Source organism: Schistocerca gregaria, chromosome 6, assembly GCF_023897955.1.
Source record: "Schistocerca gregaria isolate iqSchGreg1 chromosome 6, iqSchGreg1.2, whole genome shotgun sequence".
NCBI lineage: Eukaryota > Metazoa > Arthropoda > Insecta > Orthoptera > Acrididae > Schistocerca > Schistocerca gregaria.
In genome coordinates, this window is record NC_064925.1 from 387,540,777 (window position 1) to 387,564,420 (window position 23,644).

The 23,644-nt window shown below is 42.1% G+C and overlaps 1 protein-coding gene across 2 annotated transcripts in view; it reads right to left on the reverse strand.

The window, feature by feature from the left end:
* LOC126278070 (transforming growth factor-beta-induced protein ig-h3-like) overlaps positions 1-23,644 on the reverse strand; it is a 172,188-nt gene that overhangs the window by 98,201 nt on the left and 50,343 nt on the right. Inside the window, exon 2 of one of the 2 annotated variants that reach the window (XM_049977900.1) lies at positions 16,709-16,852. In XM_049977900.1, coding sequence (XP_049833857.1) covers positions 16,709-16,852 — 144 coding nt within the window. Of the gene's footprint in view, positions 1-16,708; positions 17,077-23,644 lie in introns of those variants that run through there. The other variant, XM_049977901.1, reaches the window with a different exon arrangement.

Here is a 23,644-nt window from a genome sequence, read left to right on the forward strand (position 1 = left end):
ACTTTTCGAACTGGGAAGGAGTGAGTCGGTGACAGTGGGAACAATTCGGCACCGTTACGTTTACCAGTGTCAGCGGTCTAGTACTCGAGCACTTCCTCTCGAGTCTGGAGACAGAGGCGGCGGAGGGACAGAGGACTCGCACGCCGTTAACAGAACGGCGAGTTTGGCGCACGCGGTCGAAGCCCCCAAGCCAGCGTTGCCAACAGCGGCGACTGGCCGAGCAGTTGCGGAGGTCGGGGAGCAGCTATGTGCAGCGCCAACGTTGGGTCACCCGACCCATATACCATACCAGCGTAGTGTAAGACGTACAGTCATGGAAAAAAAAGTATTCATGCACAGTTGATCATGTAGCATGACTACATTTCTTACAACTTCTTACAATTAACAGTATCTTGGCCGGCCGCGGTGAGCGAGCGGTTCTGGGTGCTTCAGTCCAGAACCGCGCTGCTGGTACGGTCGCAGGTTTGAATCCTGCCTCGGGCATGGATGTGTGTGGTGTCCTTAGATTAGTCAGGTTTCAGTAGTTCTAAGTCAAGGGAACTGATGACCTCTCAGATGGTAAGTCCCATTGTGCTTAGAGCCATTTGAAGCATTTTAACAGTACCTTGTCCCAGAAACTTACGTCGTCGCTTATATGTTCTCAAGCAAATTCAAGTCCCAATTTCCTATTCTTCTTGATAACGATTGGTTTTCTTCTAGGTATTCTAGCTCCATAACCTACGCTACTTAAAATGTAGCGAAGAACCGTTGCTGATTTTCTTCCCGAAACGATCATTAATATGCGCAGACAATGCAGAAGCTGTTAATTAAGGATCTTTTTCTCTCAATCGCGATATTATTGACATTACAGTTGCTAGGCTTCTTGCAACAATATCAGATATTTGTGAAAACGATTTTCCCTTTGCACATTGGGACAAAATCCTTTGCTCTACAGTTGTTTCCTTCCCTTTGCGGCCAGTTTTGTTGCTGCACAGCATTCACCCCGTATCAGAGGTGAACATACACGAGATGCGGCTTGCCACTGAAGGAGATCATTGCTGCAAGCAATGCAAGTAACGTTATTCGTTTCTATGTTGACATGTTTAATAGTGCATGAATACTTCTTCCCCATTATGTGAAGCAAGCTGGAACAGATTTATTTATTTGTTTATTTATTTTTACTTTTAGCAGATGGCCAATTAATTAACCTTTTATTTATACAGGCTAAGACGGAAATCTTATACCGTTAGTTTACCAAATAACTTGTGCAGTTCTGGTTTATAACTATCCGAACAAAGGGATATGAATATTTTTTTCCATGACTATGAACATTGTGTTGAGCAGTGCTTAGGGGAAAACGGTTGAAGCTATCCATGTATTCTGGGTAAATACTACGAACTGTACCATACCGCATTACTCACTTCAACAGAAAAATATGTGGAAAGAGCAAGTCGCTGTCTCGGCAAGGAGAGCTAGATTGGGGTTTAAAACTAAGTTAACGTTTCCATTTTTGGATAAACTATTCTGAAGACTAATTCAGTTGTCTTGTTCATGTCCACATCAGCACAGACACTCAGCAAAATACATTACCTAAAAGGCGGAGCACCAGAAAGGGAAGAGGAAACTAAATGTAACTACAGGGGTTGAGGGAGACCATGATATTCTTTCGGCGATTACAAAATGTCACGGTAGGCGGATGCTGTAGGAGGCGGTAGGAGTTCTGTTGTTAGTAGAGAAGTGGTAACACCACAATGGGTCAGTTAGGAAAGCTCAATAGTCACTGGATGTCAAATCCCTCAGGAGTGTTTCAATACTTTTACTAAGACACGTACCAACGGACAGGGACCACCGAGTACTGCGGAGGGTGGTTATAAAAAAATAGCATAAAATCTACAAAAGCAGTCACTCGTGAGTTCCGAAGTGCTACCAGGAATCCAGCTAACATAATGACTGCACAGGGAGTTAAAAAGAATAGGGTACAATAGTCGAGTGGCTCTTCATATGCCATGTATTTCTGTAGTCAATGCAAAGCGGCGCTTGAGGTGGGTAAGCAGAGACCCTACTGCAGAGAGATGAATCACACTATGCCCTGTGGAAATCCGGGAGAATGGTTTGAGTTTACCGACTGGTTAGAGAACGCAACTGCCATCATGTTTAGTACTAACTGTGAAGAACGGAGGTGCTGATGTTGCGGTGTGGGGGTATTTTTCGGGTAGCATCACTGCGCTTAAGAAAATACTTACAAGGCGAGGCTACGACGTTTGGAACAAGGATATTTACTTCAAACTTCGTACACTCTTAGTACTCCATTAGGACAACAAAATGTGTAAGCAGTAGCGAGTACTTCTCAAGCGTTATTGAGAAAATCGCAAGATAATTTCGGTCGTCAAATATATACCTGTGCGTTGCCGTTTTTACCAAAAAGCGACGGCAGCTGTGTAGGTACCGTTCAAGCCCCACAATCGGTGGATCGAGTCCCGTTCGTCAGTTTTTTTTCTTTTTAACACAGTTATTTTTCTTTACTATTTATATTGCAATTTATATGTTGTTGTGGTTGTGGTCTTCAGTCCTGAGACTGGTTTGATGCAGCTCTCCATGCTACTCTATCCCGTGCAAGCTTCATCATCTCCCATTACCTACTGCAATCTACATCCTTCTGAATCTGTTTAGAGTATTCGTCTCTTGGTCTCCCTCTAAGATTTTTACCCTCCACGCTGCCCTCCAATACTAAATTGGTGATCCCTTGATGCCTCAGAACATGTCCTACCAACCGATCCCTTCTTCTGGTCAAGTTGTGCCACAAACTCCTCTTCTCCCCAATCCGATTCAATACTTCTTCATTAGTTATTTGATCTACCCATCTAATCTTCAGCATTCTTCTGTAGCACCACATTTAGAAAGCTTCTATTCTCTTCTTGTCCAAACTATTTATCGACCATGATCCACTTCCATACACAGCTACACTCCATACAAATACTTTCAGAAATGTCTTCCTGACACTTAAATCTATACTCAATGTTAAATTTCTCTTCTTCAGAAACGCTTTTCTTGCCATTGCCAGTCTACATTTTATATCCTCTCTACTTCGACCATCAACATATATTTTGCTCCCCAAATAGCAAAACTCCTTTATTACTTTAAGTGTCTCATTTCCTAATCTTATCCCCTCAGCATCATCCGACTTTATTCGACTACATTCCATTATCCTCGTTGTGCTTTTGTTGATGTTCATCTTATATCCTCCTTTCAAGACACTATGCATTCCGTTCAACTGCTCTTCCAATTCCTTTGCTGTCTCTGACAGAATTACGATGTCATCGGCGAACCTCAACATTTTTATTTCTTCTCCATGGATTTTAATACCTACTCCGAATTTTTCTTTTGCTTCCTTCACTGCTTGCTCAATATACAGATTGAATAACATCGGGGATAGACTACAGCCCTGTCTCACTCCCTTCCCAACCACTGCCTCCCTTTCATGTCCCTCGACTAATATCTGCCATCTGGTTTCTGTACAAATTGTAAATAGCCTTTCGCTCCCTGTATTTTACCCCTGCCACCTTCAGAATTTGAAAGAGAGTATTCCAGTCAACATTGTCAAAAGCTTTCTCCAAGTCTACAAATGCTAGAAACGTAGGTTTGCCCTTCCTTAATCTAGCTTCTAAGATAAGCCGTAGGGTCAGTATTGCCTCACGTGTTCCAACATTTCTACGGAATCCAAACTGATCTTCCCCGAGGTCGGCTTCTACTAGTTTTTCCATTCGTCTGTAAAGAATTCGCGTTAGTATTTTGCAGCTGTGATTTATTAAACTGATAGTTCGGTAATTTTCACATCTGTCAACACCTGCTTTCTTTGGATTGGAATTATTATGTTCTCCTTGAAGTCTGAGGGTATTTCACCTGTATCATACATCTTGCTCACCAGATGGTACAGTTTTGTCAGGATTGGCTCTCCCAAGGCTGTCAGTAGTTCCAATGGAATGTTGTCTACTCCGGGGGCCTTGTTTCGACTCAGGTCTTTCAGTGCTCTGTCAAACTCTTCACGCAGTATCGTATCTCCCCTTTCATCTTCATCTACATCCTCTTCCATTTCCATAGTACATCGCCCTTGTATAGACCCTCTATATACTCCTACCTTTCTGCTTTCCCTTCTTTGCTTAGAACTGGGTTTCCATCTGAGCTCTTGATATTCATACAAGTGGTTCTCTTTTCTCCAAATGTCTCTTTAATTTTCCTGTAGGCAGTATCTATCTTACCCCTAGTGAGATAAGCTTCTACATCCTTACATTTGTCCTCTAGCCATGCCTGCTTAGCTATTTTGCACTTCCTGTCGATCTCATTTTTGAGATGTCTGTATTCCTTTTTGCCTGCTTCATTCACTGCATTTTTATATTTTCTCCTTTCATCAATTAAATTCATTATTTCTTCTGTTACCCAAGGATTTCTACTAGCCCTCGTCTTTTTACCTACTTGATCCTCTACTGCCTTCACTACTTCATCCCTCAAAGCTACCCGTTCTTCTTCTACTGTATTTCTTTCCCCCATTCCTGTCAATTGCTCCCTTATGCTCTCCCTGAAACTCTGTGGTTCTTTTAGTTTATCCAGGTCCCATCTCCTTAAATTCTCACCTTTTGTAGTTTCTTCAGTTTTAATCTACAGTTCATAACCAATAGATTGTGGTCAGAGTCCACATCTGCCCCTGGAAATGTCTTACAATTTAAAACCTGGTTGCTAAATCTCTGTCTTACCATTATATAATCTATTTGAAACCTTTTAGTATCTCCAGGGTTCTTCCACCTATCCAACCTTCTTTCATAATTCTTGAACCAAGTGTTAGCTATGATTAAGTTGTGCTCTGTGCAAAATTCTACCAGGCGCCTTCCTCTTTCATTTCTTTGCCCCAGTCCATATTCACCTACTACGTTTCCTTCTCTCTCTTTTCCTACTACCGAATTCCAGTCTCCCATGACTATTAAATTTTCGTCTCCCTTCACTACCTGAACAATTTCTTTTATCTCATCATACATTTCATCAATTTCTTCATCATCTGCAGAGTTAGTTGGCATATAAACTTGTGCTACTGTAGTAGGCATGGGCTTCGTGTCTCTCTTGGCCACAATAGTGTGTTCACTATGCTGTTTGTAAGAGCTTACCCACACTCCTATTTTTTATTCATTATTAAACCTACTTCTGCATTACCCCTATTTGATTTTGTATTTATAACCCTGTATTCACCTGACCAAAAATCTTGTTCCTCCTGCCACCAAACTTCACTAATTCCCACTATATCTAACTTTAACCTACCCATTTCCCTTTTTAAATTTTCTAACCTACCTGCCCGATTAAGGGATCTGACATTCCACGCTCCGATACGTAGAACGCCCGTTTTCTTTCTCCTGATAACGACATCCTCTTGAGTAGTCCCCGCCCGGAGATCCGAATGGGGGACTATTTTACCTCCGGAATATTTTACCCAAGAGGACGCCATCATCATTTAATCATACAGTAAAGCTGCATGCCCTCGGGAAAAATTACGGCCGTAGTTTCCCCTTGCTTTCAGCCGTTCGCAGTACCAGCACAGCAAGGCCGTTTTGGTTATTGTTACAAGGCCAGATGAGTCAATCATCCAGACTGTTGCCCCTGAAACTACTGAAAAGGTTGCTGCCCCTCTTCAGGAACCACACGTTTGTCTGACCACTCAACAGATACCCCTCCGTTGTGGTTGCACCTACGGTACGGCTATCTGTGTCGCTGAGGCACGCAAGCCTCCCCACCAACGGCAACGTCCATGGTTCATGGGAAAAATACGTGTAATCGGATGAGCATTTATTAAATTTACAATGTTATTTGGCAGTCTACAGATTTTTATTACCATAAATAATATAATATTCATAACTATCGACTAGTAAACGACCAAACGCATAAAGTGATACTGAAAATGTATGAGAAGGTCCTTATACCTGGAAGGAGCCGGAAACGACTTGTTACCTCCAAGTTTTGACCGTCACAGATGGCTTTCGAAAGATGTACAATTAATCGTCGCTTTCGACATTACGAGTACAATGGCAGGATGGTATTTTTCGTAAAAACATGGAAAACAATGTCAAACGCACCAGCTGCATTGAATAAATGCTGTTTCCGTGTACACAAGGTCTTTTGAGGTTTTCCGTGGAAAAACAAACCTCGTTAACATTTTCAGGAACCTCTCTTTCAGTCGATTATTTGGAAGCAAACCATGCATAACGCAGCATTTCCTCAAATATCGCCGCTGATAATTGCTCATGCGGTACCGAGTGTATTTTAATAGCGTCTTCACGAGAAGCAATTCCTCGTTCTTTTTCGATTAAATACGAACAATTTTGAAGACACGGACAAGCATACATTTTCAGTATCAGTTTGTTTACTAGTCGATAGTTATGAATATTATATTATTTGTGATAATAAAAATAAATTTAATAAAAGCTCATCCGATTATACGTATTTTTTCCATTATATCAATGGTAATATAAATAGTAAAGAAAATGACTGTGTTAAAAAAAACTGACGAACGGGACTCGATCCAGCAATTACGGGACTTGAACGCTGCCGCCTCTTCCTGGTAAAAACGGTCAAGCACATGTCTATACTTGACGACCGAAATTATCTTGCGATTTTCTCAATAACGCTTGAGAAGTACGCGCTTCTGCTTACACATTTTGTTGTCCTCGTGGAGTACTACGAGTGTACGAAGTTTGCAGTAAATCCGCGTTCCGAACGCCGTGGCCTCCCCTTGTTAGTGGGGAAGGACATGATCACTATTTACAGCCTTTCATACTGCGTACAGTAGAAGAACAGTTAGGAAACGATAACTGTAGCAGGCGACGATGCACCCTGTCATGAGGTAACATCAGTGAGGGAATGATGAGTGGCCAATAACATTCCTGAAATGGACCGGCGTGCCAATAATCCCGACCTGAACCAAATGGGACACCTTCAGATGAGGTAAACAGTGACTTCACTCCAGACCCCAGTGTCCAACATCATAACTTTCTCTGGTTTCGGTTATTGAGGAAAAATGGGCTGTCATTCCTACACAGACATGCGGAAAATCAATGGAAGTGTCAAAAGCAGAGTTCAAGCAGTCATAAAGACGAAGGTTGGCTGCATTAATGTCCACTAACACGTGTCCGGATATTTTTGATCAGATAGTGTATGAAAAAGTCGCAGATGTAAGAGCATATGGACCATCACATCAATTGTGTGATTGGATTGAAGAGTTCCTAGATAGCAGAATGCAGTATGTCATTCTCAATGGAGAGAAGTCTTCCGAAGTAAGAGTGATTTCAGGTGTGCCGCAGGGGAGTATCATAGGACCGTTGCTATTCACAATATACATAAATAACCTTGTGGATAACATCAGAAGTTCACTGAGGCTTTTTGCGGATGATGCTGTGGTATATCGAGAGGTTTTAACAATGGAAAATTGTACTGAAATGCAGGAGGATCTGCAGCGAATTGACGCATGGTGCAGGGAATGGCAATTGAATCTCAATGTAGACAAGTGTAATGTGCAGCGAATACATACAAAGATAGATCCCTTATCATTTAGCTACAATATAGCACGTCAGCAACTGGAAGCAGTTAATTCCATAAATTATCTGGGAGTACGCATTAGGAGTGATTTAAAATGGAATGATCATATAAAGTTGATAGTCGGTAAAACAGATGCCAAACAGATTCATTGCAAGAATCCTAAGGAAATGCAATCCGAAAACAAAGGAAGTAGGTTACAGTACGATTGTTCGCCCACTGCTTGAATACTGCTCAGCAGTGTGGGATCCGTACCAGATGGGGTTGATAGAGGAGATAGAGAAGATCCAACGGAGAGCAGCGCGCTTCGTTACAGGATCATTTAGTAATCGCGAAAGCGTTACGGAGATGATAGATAAACTCCAGTGGAAGACTCTGCAGGAGAGACGCTCAGTAGCTCGGTACGGGCTTTTGTTAAAGTTTCGAGAACATACCTTCACCGAAGAGTCAAGCAGCATATTGCTCCCTCCTACGTATATCTCGCGAAGAGACCATGAGGATAAAATCAGAGAGATTAGAGCCCACACAGAAGCATACCGACAATCCTTCTTTCCTCGAACAATACGAGACTGGAATAGAAGGGTAGAACCGGTAGAGGTACTCAAGGTACCCTCCACCACACACCGTCAGGTGGCTTGCGGAGAATGGATGGAGATTTACATGTTGCTGCAGGACCAGTGGCTGGAGTCTCCAGTGGAACAGGGAAGGTTTACGAGGACAGGTACGCTTCTGATTCAACAAAAATCGGCGGCTGTAGGCCTCTGGGCGCGGGAGGTTTGCTGGGTACAGATTGAAGAGCGGTGCTGCAGCAGCCTGCTGTTGCGGTCGATAGGCCGAGCTCTGCAGCTGCCCGTCTGCAGCCGCTCTTGTCCGGCTTCCCTGGCTGCGCTGCACTTTGCACCAAGGTCACCCCCCACACGCTGGCGCACTTCACCGCCATCGCTCACACCTGCTAATGTAATTGCCCATGAGGAAGAATATACACTACCCGACATCAATCACCAAGAAGACATGGTCCGATGTCAAAGTAACTTCCTACATGAACACACAATCGGCGAGTGTGTGAAGATTTTTAATGTCCTCTGACGGGTTCAAAATGGTTCAAATGGCTCTGAGAACTTTCGGATTTACAATCTGAGGTCATTAGTCCCCTAGAGCTTACAACTACTTAAACCTAACTAATCTAAGGACATCACACACATCCGTGCCCGAGGAAGGATTCGAACCTGCGACCGTAGCGGTCGCCCGGCTCCAATAAGCCTCACAGACGTTGAGATAGTGCACTAGTATTCGGAAGCGCAATAGTCAAAGTGCATTTACACCAGCAAATGTTTGGATTGATCTCCAAATAAAATTCTGCCGATGTCCAGCCCACTACTTGTACAACCCAAGATTAAACTACGAATCTATCTACCTCACGGTAGACGGAAATTATATCGAATTAACACTGGGCAACGAGCAGATACGAAGTGCTACGGCACGCATTGTCTCATGCTGAAAACGTGCGGAAAAACTCATAGGAAGTGCTTAAAAAAAAAAAAATCAGCCAGAAGGAAGCCTACAAAAACAAAGAAAACGCCTAATTTCTCGCGAAAGCCTGCTCAGGATTCCTAGTATCGGTTTTTAGTATGAGACTTACGAATGTTCTGTCGAATTACTCGTCTGAACGAGTAGCAGTTGTTTCAGAAACAGCAACAGCGAGGCTTCAATCTCTAGTCGAGCTGCACATGGCTTCATTACGAGTCAGCTATGTCAGCCCCTGCGGCGCAGTACTTTTGTCACAGAGTGACAGTGGGCTGAGTATCGATCGTCTTCACTATCACTGGACACACTCGGACGTCCGTACGGAGCTTATCATTCGCCACCCGCAGATCAGCGGGCAGTTCGGCGTGCGCGATCCCCGTGCGCTACTTCCGCAGCGTGATAGCTGTAATCGACACATCCGCCGACCTGCCACTACGCTCTCTCTGCCCTATTGTGCTCTATGCTTGTCAAACCCACATGTTGCAACAACCGGTTCCGGCAGAAAAAAAACATACTCGTATGTCCCGGTGTAAAAACTGGAGCCCTTGCTCACAGATGAAGCTACCTCATGAAGCAAAAATTGACACAATAGCGTTAAGTGCCGCAACGCTGGAGATCTTTTAGCTTTTGGACAATACATCGGCAGCTTCTCGCACATTGTACTAGCTCATAACGACCCTTTTATTGTGCTTCCTGGCCGCATGTGTGTGTGTGTGTGTGTGTGTGTGTGCTAACAAGGATGTGAAGTACCCAACATATGCGGACCTACAAGCCTTTAAACTATGTTGATTTTTGTTCAAAGGTGAGCCAGATCCCGAGATCTGGATTAAGTCCGTTAGTCTTGTACCGCGCCTACGAGGTTTCTCAGATTTGTCTAGCCTTACAACCGTGTTGTTTTTCCGCTTCTGTATCACTAACATGGAGCGGTCATCGTGACATGTTATAAACCTAGGACGACAATTATGCTCTAACATTAAAATTTTCTTCTCGTCATTCCATGGGACGCCAGAGCCCTTCTGCTGTTAGGCCTGCAGTTGAGGACTGCTTTGTGGATAGGTTAGAAAATGAAGTTTCGTCAACATCTGCATACGTACGCTGCAAACCACTTTGAAGTGTATGGCGGAGGATACTTAGGATCGTAACACGAGTCAGGGCTGCTTCCGTTCCAGTCGCGTATTGGGAGCAGGAAGGAAGACTGCATTAACACCACAGACAGGTGTCTGAAGACAGGTGTTATAAACATTCTTCAGAATAACGACGCTGTGTGGCAGCAAATATTTCAGTTTCAGTGGAGTAATATTATCAGACTCAGGGCATTTTTGTTTTTCATGTCTAATGTGCCCACACGCAGTGGCTGACGTGATCCATGGGAATGAAGTTATCAAGCGGGTTCGAAGTGCTCTTGAAATCGATTTGATTACCATGTCCTCACGATCATCGGTGTTGTAACTGATGCCTGACGTGGTGGCTTAATCTATCCGTACGACGCAGGTGTTTCAGAACTCGACAGGTTTCCCACCGTCGCTCTGAAATGAAATCTTGTGTATGTTGCGGTAGTAGTTGTCAGGCAGACTGGTGGACAATTGAAGAGTGGAAATAGAAAAATTCGAAGTGACTTTTTTCCAAAAACGCGTTTACAGTGTTAGTGTGTTTTCGGTACTATGTTGCATGTCCTTAGACTTGTCCCAGGCGTCAAATTATGGAGAAAAATGTTTCAAACATTCACTGTTACACCGTTTTTCCAAGTACGGCTTCTCTCGGGAGTTCCAAATGTCAATGCAGTGCATACAGCTGATTTCTTTGATTTTAAAGATGTTGCAATGCAGGCGTGTAAGACCTCCAAATGCAGTATAGTCAAAGTGTCTCACTCACCCATCTCAAATAACTATTAAAAATACTTATCCTGAAACAGAAGTATGGATAATGTTAAATGTATCCGAAAGAAGAAAGACCATGGCAGATATATGCTACATCGTAAATTATTTGAAAGAGCAGCCATGTTTATCAGTTGCGAAACAGAAAGACCTGTTTATAATGCTGCCATTTCTTCCTCCATGCCCATGGGTATTACTTTAAAACTTTGCGACGTCTCATCCGAAAATGGAGTTGTGTAATTGGGAGATTTTTTCATTAACGTTAAAGAAGTGAGAAATTGATTATGTTGATTACAGTTCTAATAGTTAAAATATTTCTGTTGTGTTTCTCTACTTGTATTATCCCAAATCAATGGCACTTTGAACAAAAACGGTCTTATTGGCACTTAGAACCAGTCAGTTTCCTATTATGGCACTTAAAACATCAGTTATTTATTTTCTAATTTGTCGCACTATTTTTTTTTTTTTTGCAGTGATTTGGAGGAGCAACATAATCCTGTGACTAACTCATTTTTTTTAATATTAATACGTTATGTGCAAAAAAGGCATACATTGTCTTCATTCTCTCGACATTCAGAACGTTTTTCACGCGCGCCCTTAAACTGAAGACGTAGCTACTGTACAGCATTCCATAATGATGTCAGTGAGAGCTTGGATTGTCTGATCAGTATTAACCGGTGTAGTAAGTTCAGGTGGTGGTGGTGTCGTCTTGTTTGGAACATTGATCCCCTCCCAGTTAGTGGAGGGGATTGCGAGTTACTCCACCAACATCACTATCCCTCATTGTTGTAGTCATAATCATCAACATGCAATCAAATACTGCGAAGTCTCCTAAAACCTCCTTTTCGTGCCATTACATGCAGACATAAGGAATGAAACTCTGCTGTCCCGGTACTTTAACGAAATGGGTCTGGAATCACACGTCTTACCCTCATAGATTACCTGTACTATCCTCAAAAAAACACATAATATATGCTGTGTGTTGTATATGTTGATCTACATCATTCTGAGATGATCCTTCGATGAATAAAGATAAATAAACAAAAATGAAATAAATGAACATCGCGGCTTGGCTGGAGAATTGGTCTAACCTTGTCTTCGCGGTTATTACAGGAGTGGTACATAGGGGGCCGAAGTATGTTCCTGTTTTGACTTGATATTGGTTTTATAAACTTTGGACTTCCCCCGTCGGAGGTTCGAGTCCTCCCTCGGGCATGGGTGTGTCTGTCGTCCTTAGAGTAAGGCAAATTAAGTAGTGTGTGAGCTTAGGGACCGATGACCTCAGCAATTTGGTCCAATAAGTCCTTGTCACAAATTTCCAATTTATAAACTTTGTTTGGAGGTCTTCACGAGGTAACGGGATGATAGGCATCTGTCTTCAAGAGAGAGCCAATTCTGGTTTTTCAACATTTCCATCAGTGTCACATAAGTCAACAAACCTATCAACACTCTTGCTTTCCTTCTTGGTATTCCAATAACCCCTGTTAGCTTTAATTGCTATGAGCCCTACATACCTACGTCAATTTAAAATGACAACAAAATTAATATTCTTCTATAACTACATCTGAATTCCTGAAGTCACCGAACGGTACGTAACACGATACCAACTCCCCGCAATTTATCTACGTATAGAATTTCTCTACCTTTAATGTCGTCGTCGGAGCGTGGCCTCTCAGAATTAAAGTAAGTTTCTCCGCAATGCACAACGTCTTTCTTGTAAGTTTTCGCACTAACGTTTGTTGTACATTTCTGTGTGGCTCTTCTTTGAATCAGTTTTACTTCTTTCGTTAATACGACTCAAGAGTGTGCCAAATGACTAACAACACTCTGGAATAGATCGGATGTGGGATTTGTAAGCATTCCCTTTCGCGAACCAGTGGCTCATCCAAAGTGCCATAATGGTTCAAATGGCTCTGAACAATATGGGACTTAACATCTGAGATCATCAGCCCTCTAGAACTTGGAACTACTTAATCTTAACTAAACTACGGACATCACACACATCCATGCCCGAGGCAGGATTCGAACCTGCGACCGTAGCAGACTGAAGCGCCTAGAACCGCTCGGCCGGCTCCAAAGTATCTTTCCAAGAAAATTTGCATCTGGCATCTGTCCTTATCCAGGGCTAGATCTAAATATAAACTCTCTCATCAAAAGTATGTGAACACCCCTACATATTGTGGAGGATCGGGCCGCAAGCATAAAACGTGGTGGTACGTTGCGGTAGAGAAGCATGGAAAGCACAGTGGGTCGATCAGGAGAGATCAGTGACTTCGAACTTGGACTAGTCATTGGATATCATCTGGGCAACAAATCCAGCGGTGATGTTCCAACTCTGCTAAATATGCCCAAGTCGATTGCTTGTGATGTGACCGAAGTGTCAACGCGAAGCAAAAAACAGCTAAACCAAAACTGGCATAACTTATGAAATGATGGACATAGAGCGTCAAGTGCTGCGAAGGATCGTTGTAAAAAATACATGACATTACAAGAAGGAATCACTCGTGAGTTCCAAAGTGCTATCGACAGTCCAGCTAGGGCAATGACTGTACATACGCACTTAAAAAGAATGATCGAGCATCTCTTCATCAGCCACACATTTCTGTGGTCAATGCCGCTAAGTGGCGCTTGTGGTGGTGTTAAGAGTGTCGCCAATGGGCACTGAATGAGTGGAAAAGAACGATTTGGAATGATGAATCACGTTAAATGATGATCTCTGTGCCAGTCCGATGGAAGGGTTTGGGTTTGGCGAATTCCTGAAGAATGTTACCTGCCATCGTGTGTAGGGTCAGCAGTGAAGAACAAAGGAGGTGGTGTTATGGAACGTGCTCTTTTTCGTGTTTGGGAGTGATCCCCTATTGCGCTTAAGAAATTCCAAATGCGGAAGGCTATGAACGCATTTTGCAGAACTGTACAGCATACAGTAGAGAAACAGTTCGGAGATGCTGATTGTATGTATCAACATGACAGAGGCATGATTTGTGGACAATAACATGTGAGTGACCTGCACGAGTCCCGATCCGGGAATGAGTTAGTACGTTGACTTCACTCAAGACCCCGGCAACAACATCAATACCTTCTTGGTTTCGACTCTTGAGGAAAAATTGGCTGTCATTCGTACACAGACATTCAGGCACTATACTGAAAATGTCACCAGCAGAGTTCAATCCGTCATAAAGGCTAAGAGTCCACATACCCTATATTAATGAGCACTAATAGGTGGTCGGATACTTTTAATGAAAAAGAGTATGTGGTCGCTTCACCTTATATCGCTCCGACAGAAATTCTGAGATACTTCAAGGTTATGACTGATTGCAGTGACTGCTCGACGATCATGTAGTAAAATGACAAGGGGTTGAAACCTCCTGGTAGATTTAAACAGAGTGCCGAACGGGACACAAACCCACCACCTTCCCTTTCGCGAAAATGCTCGTATCAACTTTTTTACCTTTCAGTCAATAAATAACATTACCACACTGCAGCACTCTGGAAGAGATTAATTTGCTGAAAGATTGCTTAGCCTCAGCCTACGGCTGGAGCCCCAGTCCGGCACCAATTTTAACCGCGGCTACGAATTTTCTGAAAACCGCGCATAATCAGCTGCAGAATGAAAGAATCATTCTGAAATCAAATCCTATAGCCTGTTTACACGCGTCTCATTACGTTTACACATGCTTGGGGTGAGCTGTCAATCTTTGCTGTAGGTGCTGATCATCTACAAGTATCTTTCCATTTAGGCACTTTCTAATGATATCACCTCCCTTAGCCAACCGCTTAGCCTGTGAACGAGCTCACATGGCTACTACGTTATTCTCCCAGTCATTTACCTATATCGTGAACAGCAGTAGTCCTATCACACTACTTTTAGACACGTTGGATGCTACCTTTGAGTCTTAGGCTGCCTCGCCGTTTCAGAAAAACACGGTGTTTGACAAGTTCAGTCAAGTATCTATCTGGATATTTCGCATGCACTTGTTCTCAAAAGCCGAAAGTAACACAGCGTCGATTTGACCTATACTACGTACTGCTTAATGCATTTCATGAACGAGCACAGAAATAGCCCCAAATGCCCACGAAATATCTAATATTCAACCAGATTTCGTACCTAACTGCCGGCCGCGGTGGCCGTGCGTTTCTGGGCGCTTCTGTCCGGGACCGCGGGACTGCTACGGTCGCAGGTTCGAATCCTGCCTCGGGCATGGATGTGTGTGATGTCCTTAGGTTAGTTAGGTTTAAGTAGTTCTAAGTTCTAGGAGACTGATGACCTAAGATGTTAAGTCCCACAGTGCTCAGAGCCATTTTTTGGTACCTACAACTGATTCATTGTTAATTCTTTTCCCTGTATTTCGAGTATCAGCTTTGCAGTCGCTTTCAACGAATTCGGCGGCTGAGAAACCTGAACTCAGCTCGTCCTGTGGTCCCTGCGATGTTAAGATGTCACGCAGTTCTGAAACCATGGCTTGGGGAAATATTCGCTTCTCCTTACCTCATTTAATACACATCAAACCCTGCCATTATTCTATTTCATGGTTACAGACTCATTGTATTTTAAAAGGACTGCGCTGGTGTCTTCAATTCACAACTGCATGCTATTGTTGCGATTCTCGCTTTTCAATAGCGTGGACGGGAACTGGGCGGGAACAGCTTCAAGATTCCCCTTCAATCTCGCTAATTGCAGTTACTCGGATCTGAGGTGTGACTATAGGCACGGCGACAACTGTATACAATCACATTTTCACAGCCGAACCAATTATTTCATTGTTTTCATTTACGAGATTTAGACATGAATTATTCACGTCAACCAACTTACGGTAAAACTGAAATCTGAAAATTTAAAAAGACAATTCGGAGGAAGCAGATGGGATGGAAACTACTGACGTGGGAACAAAGAAACTAATGACATGTGAAAATGTTTACGAGAATCGGTAATGTAACATTTTTGATCGGTTAACCCGATTACCTTTTGATATATCGAAAATGCGTAATCAGTTAATGCAAAAATTGCAATAAATACGGCTCTCAGCGAAGTATCTGGTTTCATTAACGAAGCCTGTTAACACAGATCATATGTGTTGTAGCTACACAAGTTGTCTTCGTTTACGCAGTGCACTGTCAAATACATTTATCTACGGCAGTATGAGAGAAGCGACTCGTGGAACATTTATAGAATTTATTTTTACTTGCGTTCAGAGTACGAAGACGTCAACCACTAGCGAACTTCTACATAAATACAGCGCCAAAATCATTCTGAACAAAGTTCCACTCTTTTCATTCTGTACCAAGTTCTACTCTTTTGCGCTGTAGACTGTAACGAGTTGTTTGTTGTCTTTTCTTAGCAATTACAAAGATGAAACACTATCACATATGAGTAAAAAATGTTCGAAAATATGAGCTTTGCTGCAAGCACAGATAAGAAATTAGTCAACCCCTTAAGTAATGCGCAAACTTGTCAACAATACACTAACTTGAACTTGTTTATTGCTAAATGCATTGCAGATGATAATATACTTCCATTTTTCCAGAAACTTAATTTTTCTTTTTAGTTTTACATACTTCAACGGTTAAAAATTCCTGTCTTACTGAGAGAGAAAAAAAAAAAACTATCTGCAAAACACTGGCAGATAACGATTAAATTTCAACGAAGAGTAAAGAGTTGGCTAAAGTAGCAGACAATTAACCTTATATATGGACAGCAACGCACTGAAATTCAAGCATTTAGTTGTTACGAATTAGTTTATCAATTTTATGAATGGGAGACTTACCCTCGCTCGAACTGTTTCCAGAAGTCGTGTCCGAAGAAGCCGCTCATGTCTCGTTCCTGCCGTTCGCCGCCCGCCGCCCCAGAAGCCGCGAGGGGCAGCAGCAGGGCGCATACCGCCACCCCCAGGAAGCTTAATCGCAAGCTCCTAAATGACATGGTTAACAGAATCTGCAATTAATGCCTCGAAACCTCTACAACGAGCGCTGGCTAACAACAAACTATGACTGACGCGCCGCTGGCGTACGTTATATACATAGTCTGTAGGCGACTGTAGCGCCACGGCGGCCGGCCGCTGCAACGGCGAACTCCAGAAACTTCGCCTTTGCCCTATTGGCCGACATTCAACGCTATCTGGCGACCTGCGGAGAACTAACACGCTGTTCATCTTGTGCGCAGAAGGCCTGTTGCGTTCTTATACATCATATGCCACGCATATAGTTCACAGTACAGCATGTTGTTTGTAATTAATTACTTCTTGCTAAACCGCGAGTGGTGATAGCATACATAAATTAACTTTTTTTCGAACTCTCCTTTCTGCATAAATATTTCACCTTTTTGTCACATCGACTTGTATGTTTGTTGGTAAAAGCCGTGTTTTGTCATATCTTCTGCTGGTATGTTCTCTCTTTTATTTTGTATTGTGAAAGCTATTTTCTTGTCTCATAGCAGGCGGCAGGGAAAGATACTATGACAAATGAAAGCAAATTAAACATGACACTTGCCGACAAAAATTAGTAAAAAAGCTATCACATCCTAAACTGTAACCCTACATACCAAGACGTTACCGGCATTTGTTAAGACATGCAATGGCAGCAGAGGTGCATAATGATGCTTATTTAGACCTAAAGTGTACCAATCAGTAACGCCTATAATGCACACATTCAAAAACAAAGAGGTGGATACCCATGGACTGTGTCACATAGGTGCCGAAAAATGTATGAGTAACCGAAAGTATGAAAATACGCTGTGCTTTGGAGAAGGTAGAGTTTCAGTTTTGGTTTGCAGTGAGTGAAGTAGCCGGGTTAGCATAAAGAGATTGCGGGAGCGCCTTCCACTTATGGAAAAACACAAATTCTACTTGATTTTTTTGTCCTTACACGTTCAGAACGTCTGTGCCATCATCAGTGAGCTCTTAATTTTTTTTACATACCTGAAAATATTAATACGTAGAAAAATGACAGCGAAGATCAGAAATTAGTGCAGAACTATACCGGCATTTATTGTTGTAATTACTGTATTGTTGCAATTAATTCGTTTGATGTGCAAATTATTCATATTTTTTATTTGGCTAGCTTTCGCCGACAGGCTGCCCTAGAAACTGCTAAATGATCTACGACGCGATAAAGTAGTATTTAAGGTTAAATACATAGGTTAGAAATGAAAAATAGAACTATGTAATTCTAGTTTTGAGTCATCACTATTATTGTTTAAACATTATTATTTCCAGATATGTAATAAAAATGTGGACTCACTGACAATATCAAAAACGTTTTATGTGGTGTAAAACGACTTCGAACAAGGATGACAAGAATACTGTTTTGCAAATACAGATACATCCGGTTCCTATCATTTCACAAACATATACGAAAATAAAAGTTATAACACTCATTAATATACGGATATTACAAGCAACATTAGTATGTGGATATTATACATGCTACTCGGATCGTACCTAGACGAGATGTACAGCATTATGAAGAAGAGAGGTCAAGAAAAGCAGTTTGTATTACACACCCTACGTAAAATTTGAAGTGGCCTTTTTTAGGATGAAAGCTATCTCTTCATGATATGTAGCACTATTTACGGAATTTACATAATGAAAAAAGATTTGTGTGTATATGATATACAGAAGCAATAAGTGTTGAATGTAAATAATTGTTTAGTATTTTGAACAAGTTTAATTAAGCCAGCGCATTCGAGAATAAGTCATTCCTTTACTGCTTCATAGTTTAAAGAATAGTAAAGCAGTACAGACCGAAGTGTTATTTTTTATTCCACATTGCTTGATCTGGCTTGAACCTCCTGAACATCTAAATCTCCGCTCTGCGAAAAGTGCGTTGTGAAATTTTTATTTTGCCGGGTAGCGTTTTGTATGAAATTCTCTCGGTGTTCATCTACATCTACATCTACATGACTACTCTGCAATTCACATTTAAGTGCTTGGCAGAGGGTTCATCGAACCACAATCATACTATCTCTCTACTATTCCACTCCCGAACAGCGAGCGGGAAAAACGAACACCTAAACCTTTCTGTTCGAGCTCTGATTTCTCTTATTTTATTTTGATGATCATTCCTACCTATGTAGGTTGGGCTCAACAAAATATTTTCGCATTCGGAAGAGAAAGTTGGTGACTGAAATTTCGTAAAAAGCTCTCGCCGCGACGAAAAACGTCTATGCTGTAATGACTTCCATCCCAACTCGTGTATCATATCTGCCACACTCTCTCCCCTATAACGCGATAATACAAAACGAGCTGCCCTTTTTTGCACCCTCTCGATGTCCTCCGTCAATCCCACCTGGTAAGGATCCCACACCGCGCAGCAATATTCTAACAGAGGACGAACGAGTTTAGTGTAAGCTGTCTCTTTAGTGGACTTGTTGCATCTTCTAAGATTTCGGAAATGTTCTCCACTTTCTTTGCCATGAGATTTAGCTTCATAGCCGCTACAGGAGAAATTCGTTAACAGGATCTGGACTCAGGGCCAAGATAGCCCATCATCGCTTCTTCACAACCTCAACACCCTCTCTCCCATTCACCCCACTCATATACACATGTTCAAAAACGGTTGTTTGGAGTAGTGTAATCTTGTTTTTGCGACGTTATTCCGCGTCTTTCTTCTAGTATACATAAGTGGAGATCTTTCAGTGTCCCTATTACACTATCTAACAAGTTAAATCGGTGATCATTCATGCCGCTCTTTTTAGTAAATTGCTAATAGCCCCTGCTAGAGTTGACACCGATATCGCACAATAGAGCAGTGCAGTCTCTGCACCACTTCTAGCTAGGATGGAGTGAACTACGGATTTTAAAGCATTATACGAAATGATGTTTCATCTACCAGTAATCTTAAGCTTGAGATGAAACTGAAATTCACGCTAAATGCTTGAACTAAATGGCATACTGATCAATTGGTTATCGAGTTCTAAATTTTCTTCTCACTCGTTACATAGTTCACAAAATAATCTAGCAGGATGCCTTCGCTAACGAAAAATTTTAATACAGATGTGTAAAAGCATTATAAGACAAATGAGGTTATACATGCATGCCACGTAATTTTATTATTTGATTTTCTTTTACAGCTGTTATTTTAAACCTAAAATCTTTGAAAACTAGAACAACAGTTTTGTTGCTTGTGTTCACAGCAGTGTTCTCTATTTGTGAATAAAATAAAAATCTGTACTATTTGGAAAATCGGAATCGTAACGTTCTTTCTTCTGACAAATGCCAGGAATTAAAAAGTTTCTGTACGCGTCACTTCATTGCAGACAACTAAATGCCATTAGCAGCGATTTCCAGAACATTGCAGTGCGTCCTGGTATCAGTCTTCGATAATATTTTTGGTCTTTAGGTGTGATTTACATACATTAATGATACTTTACTTACACAGTCAAGAAATGAAAATTTGTATTTTTTGCATATGAAATAAACATTGGAATATAAAGTAGTACCAGTTATCCTACTCAAACTGCAGCTAATGAAAGATTTGAAAGTATCAACACATTATTTTAGGCAATTAATTTGTTATTAAATTTTGATACGACTCATTACAAACATTTCAGCTCTACTTATGGTGTAAAAGAATCTGTTCTGTAGTCTACAAATACTGAAATAAAATAAGCTCATAGGCTACATTTTTGAGGTAATAAGCCTAAACTGGGAAACTCATGTCCTAGACTTACTGATGAGTCTCAGCTCAGATACATTTTCAGCAAACATTATTATAATTATGATGAAATTATTTCAGTTTTGCATATCACTAATTGATTATCGATTCATTTTGTTGACAAAAGTAGACGTATGGTGATGCACGAGATAAAAATTAATCTGGCATTAGTTCTGGAACAACTATTTTAAAGTTTCATTAATATTCTTTGCCAATAAGCTCTATAATATTTCGTACAAAGTAATTCACTCGGTAATACCACATTTCAACAAAATGTGTGTCTTTCATTTTGAATGCAGTAATAAGCACTCTAAACTTGTGATGACTAGCGATATTGGTGTATGAATGTTACACAAACACAAATAGAGAGTTTGCATGGCTTTTGTTTTACAATCATTCTTGGTAGCTGGGGATGTGACTGAATAATGAAAATTTCGAGAACAGTGTGATTTACAGAAAAGTAGATGAAGCAGTTAAATATGTTGAAGTATACAAAATATAGAGCATTACAGAGCTACACCAACAAAATTTGCTGAGCATTAGTCCACACCAGAGCATTTTTGGTGATGAACACTCATTTTAACCCGTCTTGTGCGAGTTATATGCATCCGATGTGTGCAATATTTTAGTAACGGATAACAATAATTTTACACAAATTATAATCTATAAAGAGTTTGTCCGGATTTACAACCTTGTTCCTAACTACAGAAACGATTTAGAAGACAATCTGAGCAGCTCTATTAGATTGCTGCTGAATGATGTTGTCAGTTACCGTCTTGTAAAGTCATTAGATAACCAAGTCCGCCCCGATAGCTGGGTGGTAACGTGACGGATTGCCGTCCTACGGGCCCGAGTTCGATTCCCGGCTGGGTCTGAGATTTTCTCCGCTCAGGGACTGGGTGTTGTGTTGTCTTCATCATTATTTCATCCCCATCCGGCGCTCAGGTCGCCCAATGTGACGTCGAATGTAATAAGACCTGCACCAAGGCGGCCGGACCTGCCCCGCAAGGGGCGCCAAACGCTCATTTCCATCAGATGACCAAAACGAATTGCAAAATGACTTAGACATGGTAACTGTAAGGTGCAAAATGAGGGTATTGACTCTAAAATAAATGTGTGAATCATTCACATGAGTACTAAAAGGAATCCGCTAAATTTCGGTTGCACGATAAATCACACAGATTTAAAGGCTGTAAACTCGACTAAATTACGAATAACTTAAGTTGGAACGATAACGTGGTTAATGTTGCGGGTAAAGCAAACCAAAGACTGCGATTTGTTGTCGGAATACTACTTGCGTGACGGTGATTGACAAACCGTGGCGGGGTCGCGAATCCCTAGGCGGAAGGCGTATGTTAGTGCTGGCCGCAAGGTTGTCCCCTTACGCCTCCGTATCAGGTTTGAGGTACTGCCCACTGTTGAAAGTACTTCTGAGCCAGCAAGCGCGGCATCGCCTGCTGCGGCAGTGGCCGGTCTTCCTGAGAGGTCCGGAGAAGCGCAGAGGGTGGGACTGCTTGTCACTGGGAGCTCCAATGCTAGACGGGTGATGGAGCCCCTTAGGGATATGGCAACTAAGGACGGGAAGAAAGCCAATGTGCACACCGTGTGCATACCGGGGGGAGTTATCCAAGATATGGAAAGAGTCCTTCCGGATGCCATGAAGGGCACAGAGTGCAGCCAACTGCAGGTGGTGGCTCTAATGGTACTAATGACGTGTGTCGCCAAGGATCGGAAGAGGCTTTCGCTGGTTTCCGGCGGCTGTCTGAGTTGGTAAAGACTCTCAGTCTTGCCAGTGATATGAAGGCAGAGCTAACCATCTGCAGCATCGTCGACAGGACCGACTGCGGACCTTTGGTGCAGAGCCGAGAGGAGGGTCTGAATCAGAGGCTCAGACGGTTCTGCGACGGCGTAGGCTGCAGATTCCTCGACTTGCGCCGTAGGGAGGTGGGGTTTCGGGTTCCGCTAAATAGATCAGGTGTCCACTACACACAAAAGCGGCTACACGGGTAGAAGGTCTGTGTGGCGTGGACTGGACAGTTTTTTAGGTTAGACAGTCTCGAGAAAGATCAAAAAGAGCTCCAGTCTCAAAGGGTACAGGGCAAAGAAATAGCATTCTAGGATGGGTGGCATGAGTATTTTGTAATTAATGTCATTTACAGATTGATTACAGTTCGCCGGTATTCTGTTAACGAACTAAAGTGTGGCAACTTCTTTACCTACGACTGAACCTATGTTATCATTTCATTTCGCCACAAATTGTTACAGACAAGTATTTGTGTAGATGATTGATTCCATCTGTGACTCATTGTTACCGCAACCGCAACCCGACTGAGTATTTGTGCAACTTTTTCACACAGTACTTCCTTGTACAGGGTGATCCCATGATGCTGTTACAAGCTTGCAGTAATGATGGAGAAAGGTACATGTACCAATTTTAGGCAAAGGATCCTGGTCAAGAAACGACCGACTCAAAAGTTATAAACAAAAATCGTTCTGATATCTCAGAAAGTGGAATACATGCACCAGTACTGACGTTGCTGAGATTGTAGTGTAGGCAACTTTCAGAGACGGTAGTATGGACTAAAACAAGAAAACAATGTCTAGGAACATTGGATCTCAAACATATGTGGCTTGTTCATCTTCGCTCCTGTGGAACACATCTCTCCTACTGCAAGCTCTTTGGTTTCCACATTTTTGCAGGAGGTAGTATGGACCAAAACAAGAAAAAAGTCCTGTAAAAATGGCCCTTAAATGCATATCTTAAGAGTTAGGGTCACTTGTCCAGTAGAAGAGATTAGCAGATTGCCACGCGGGATTAGCCGAGCGGTATAGGGCGCTGCAGTCATGGACTGTGCGGCTGATCCCGGCGGAGGTTCGAGTCCTCCCTCGGGCATGGGTGTGTATGTTTGTCCTTAGTACAACTTAGGTTAAGTAGTGTGTAAGCTTAGGGACTGATGACCTTAGCAAAGTCCCATAAGATTTCACACACATTTGAACATCCTTTTTTTTTATTAGCAAATTAGCGAAGATGATCTCATAGCTCTTAAGGC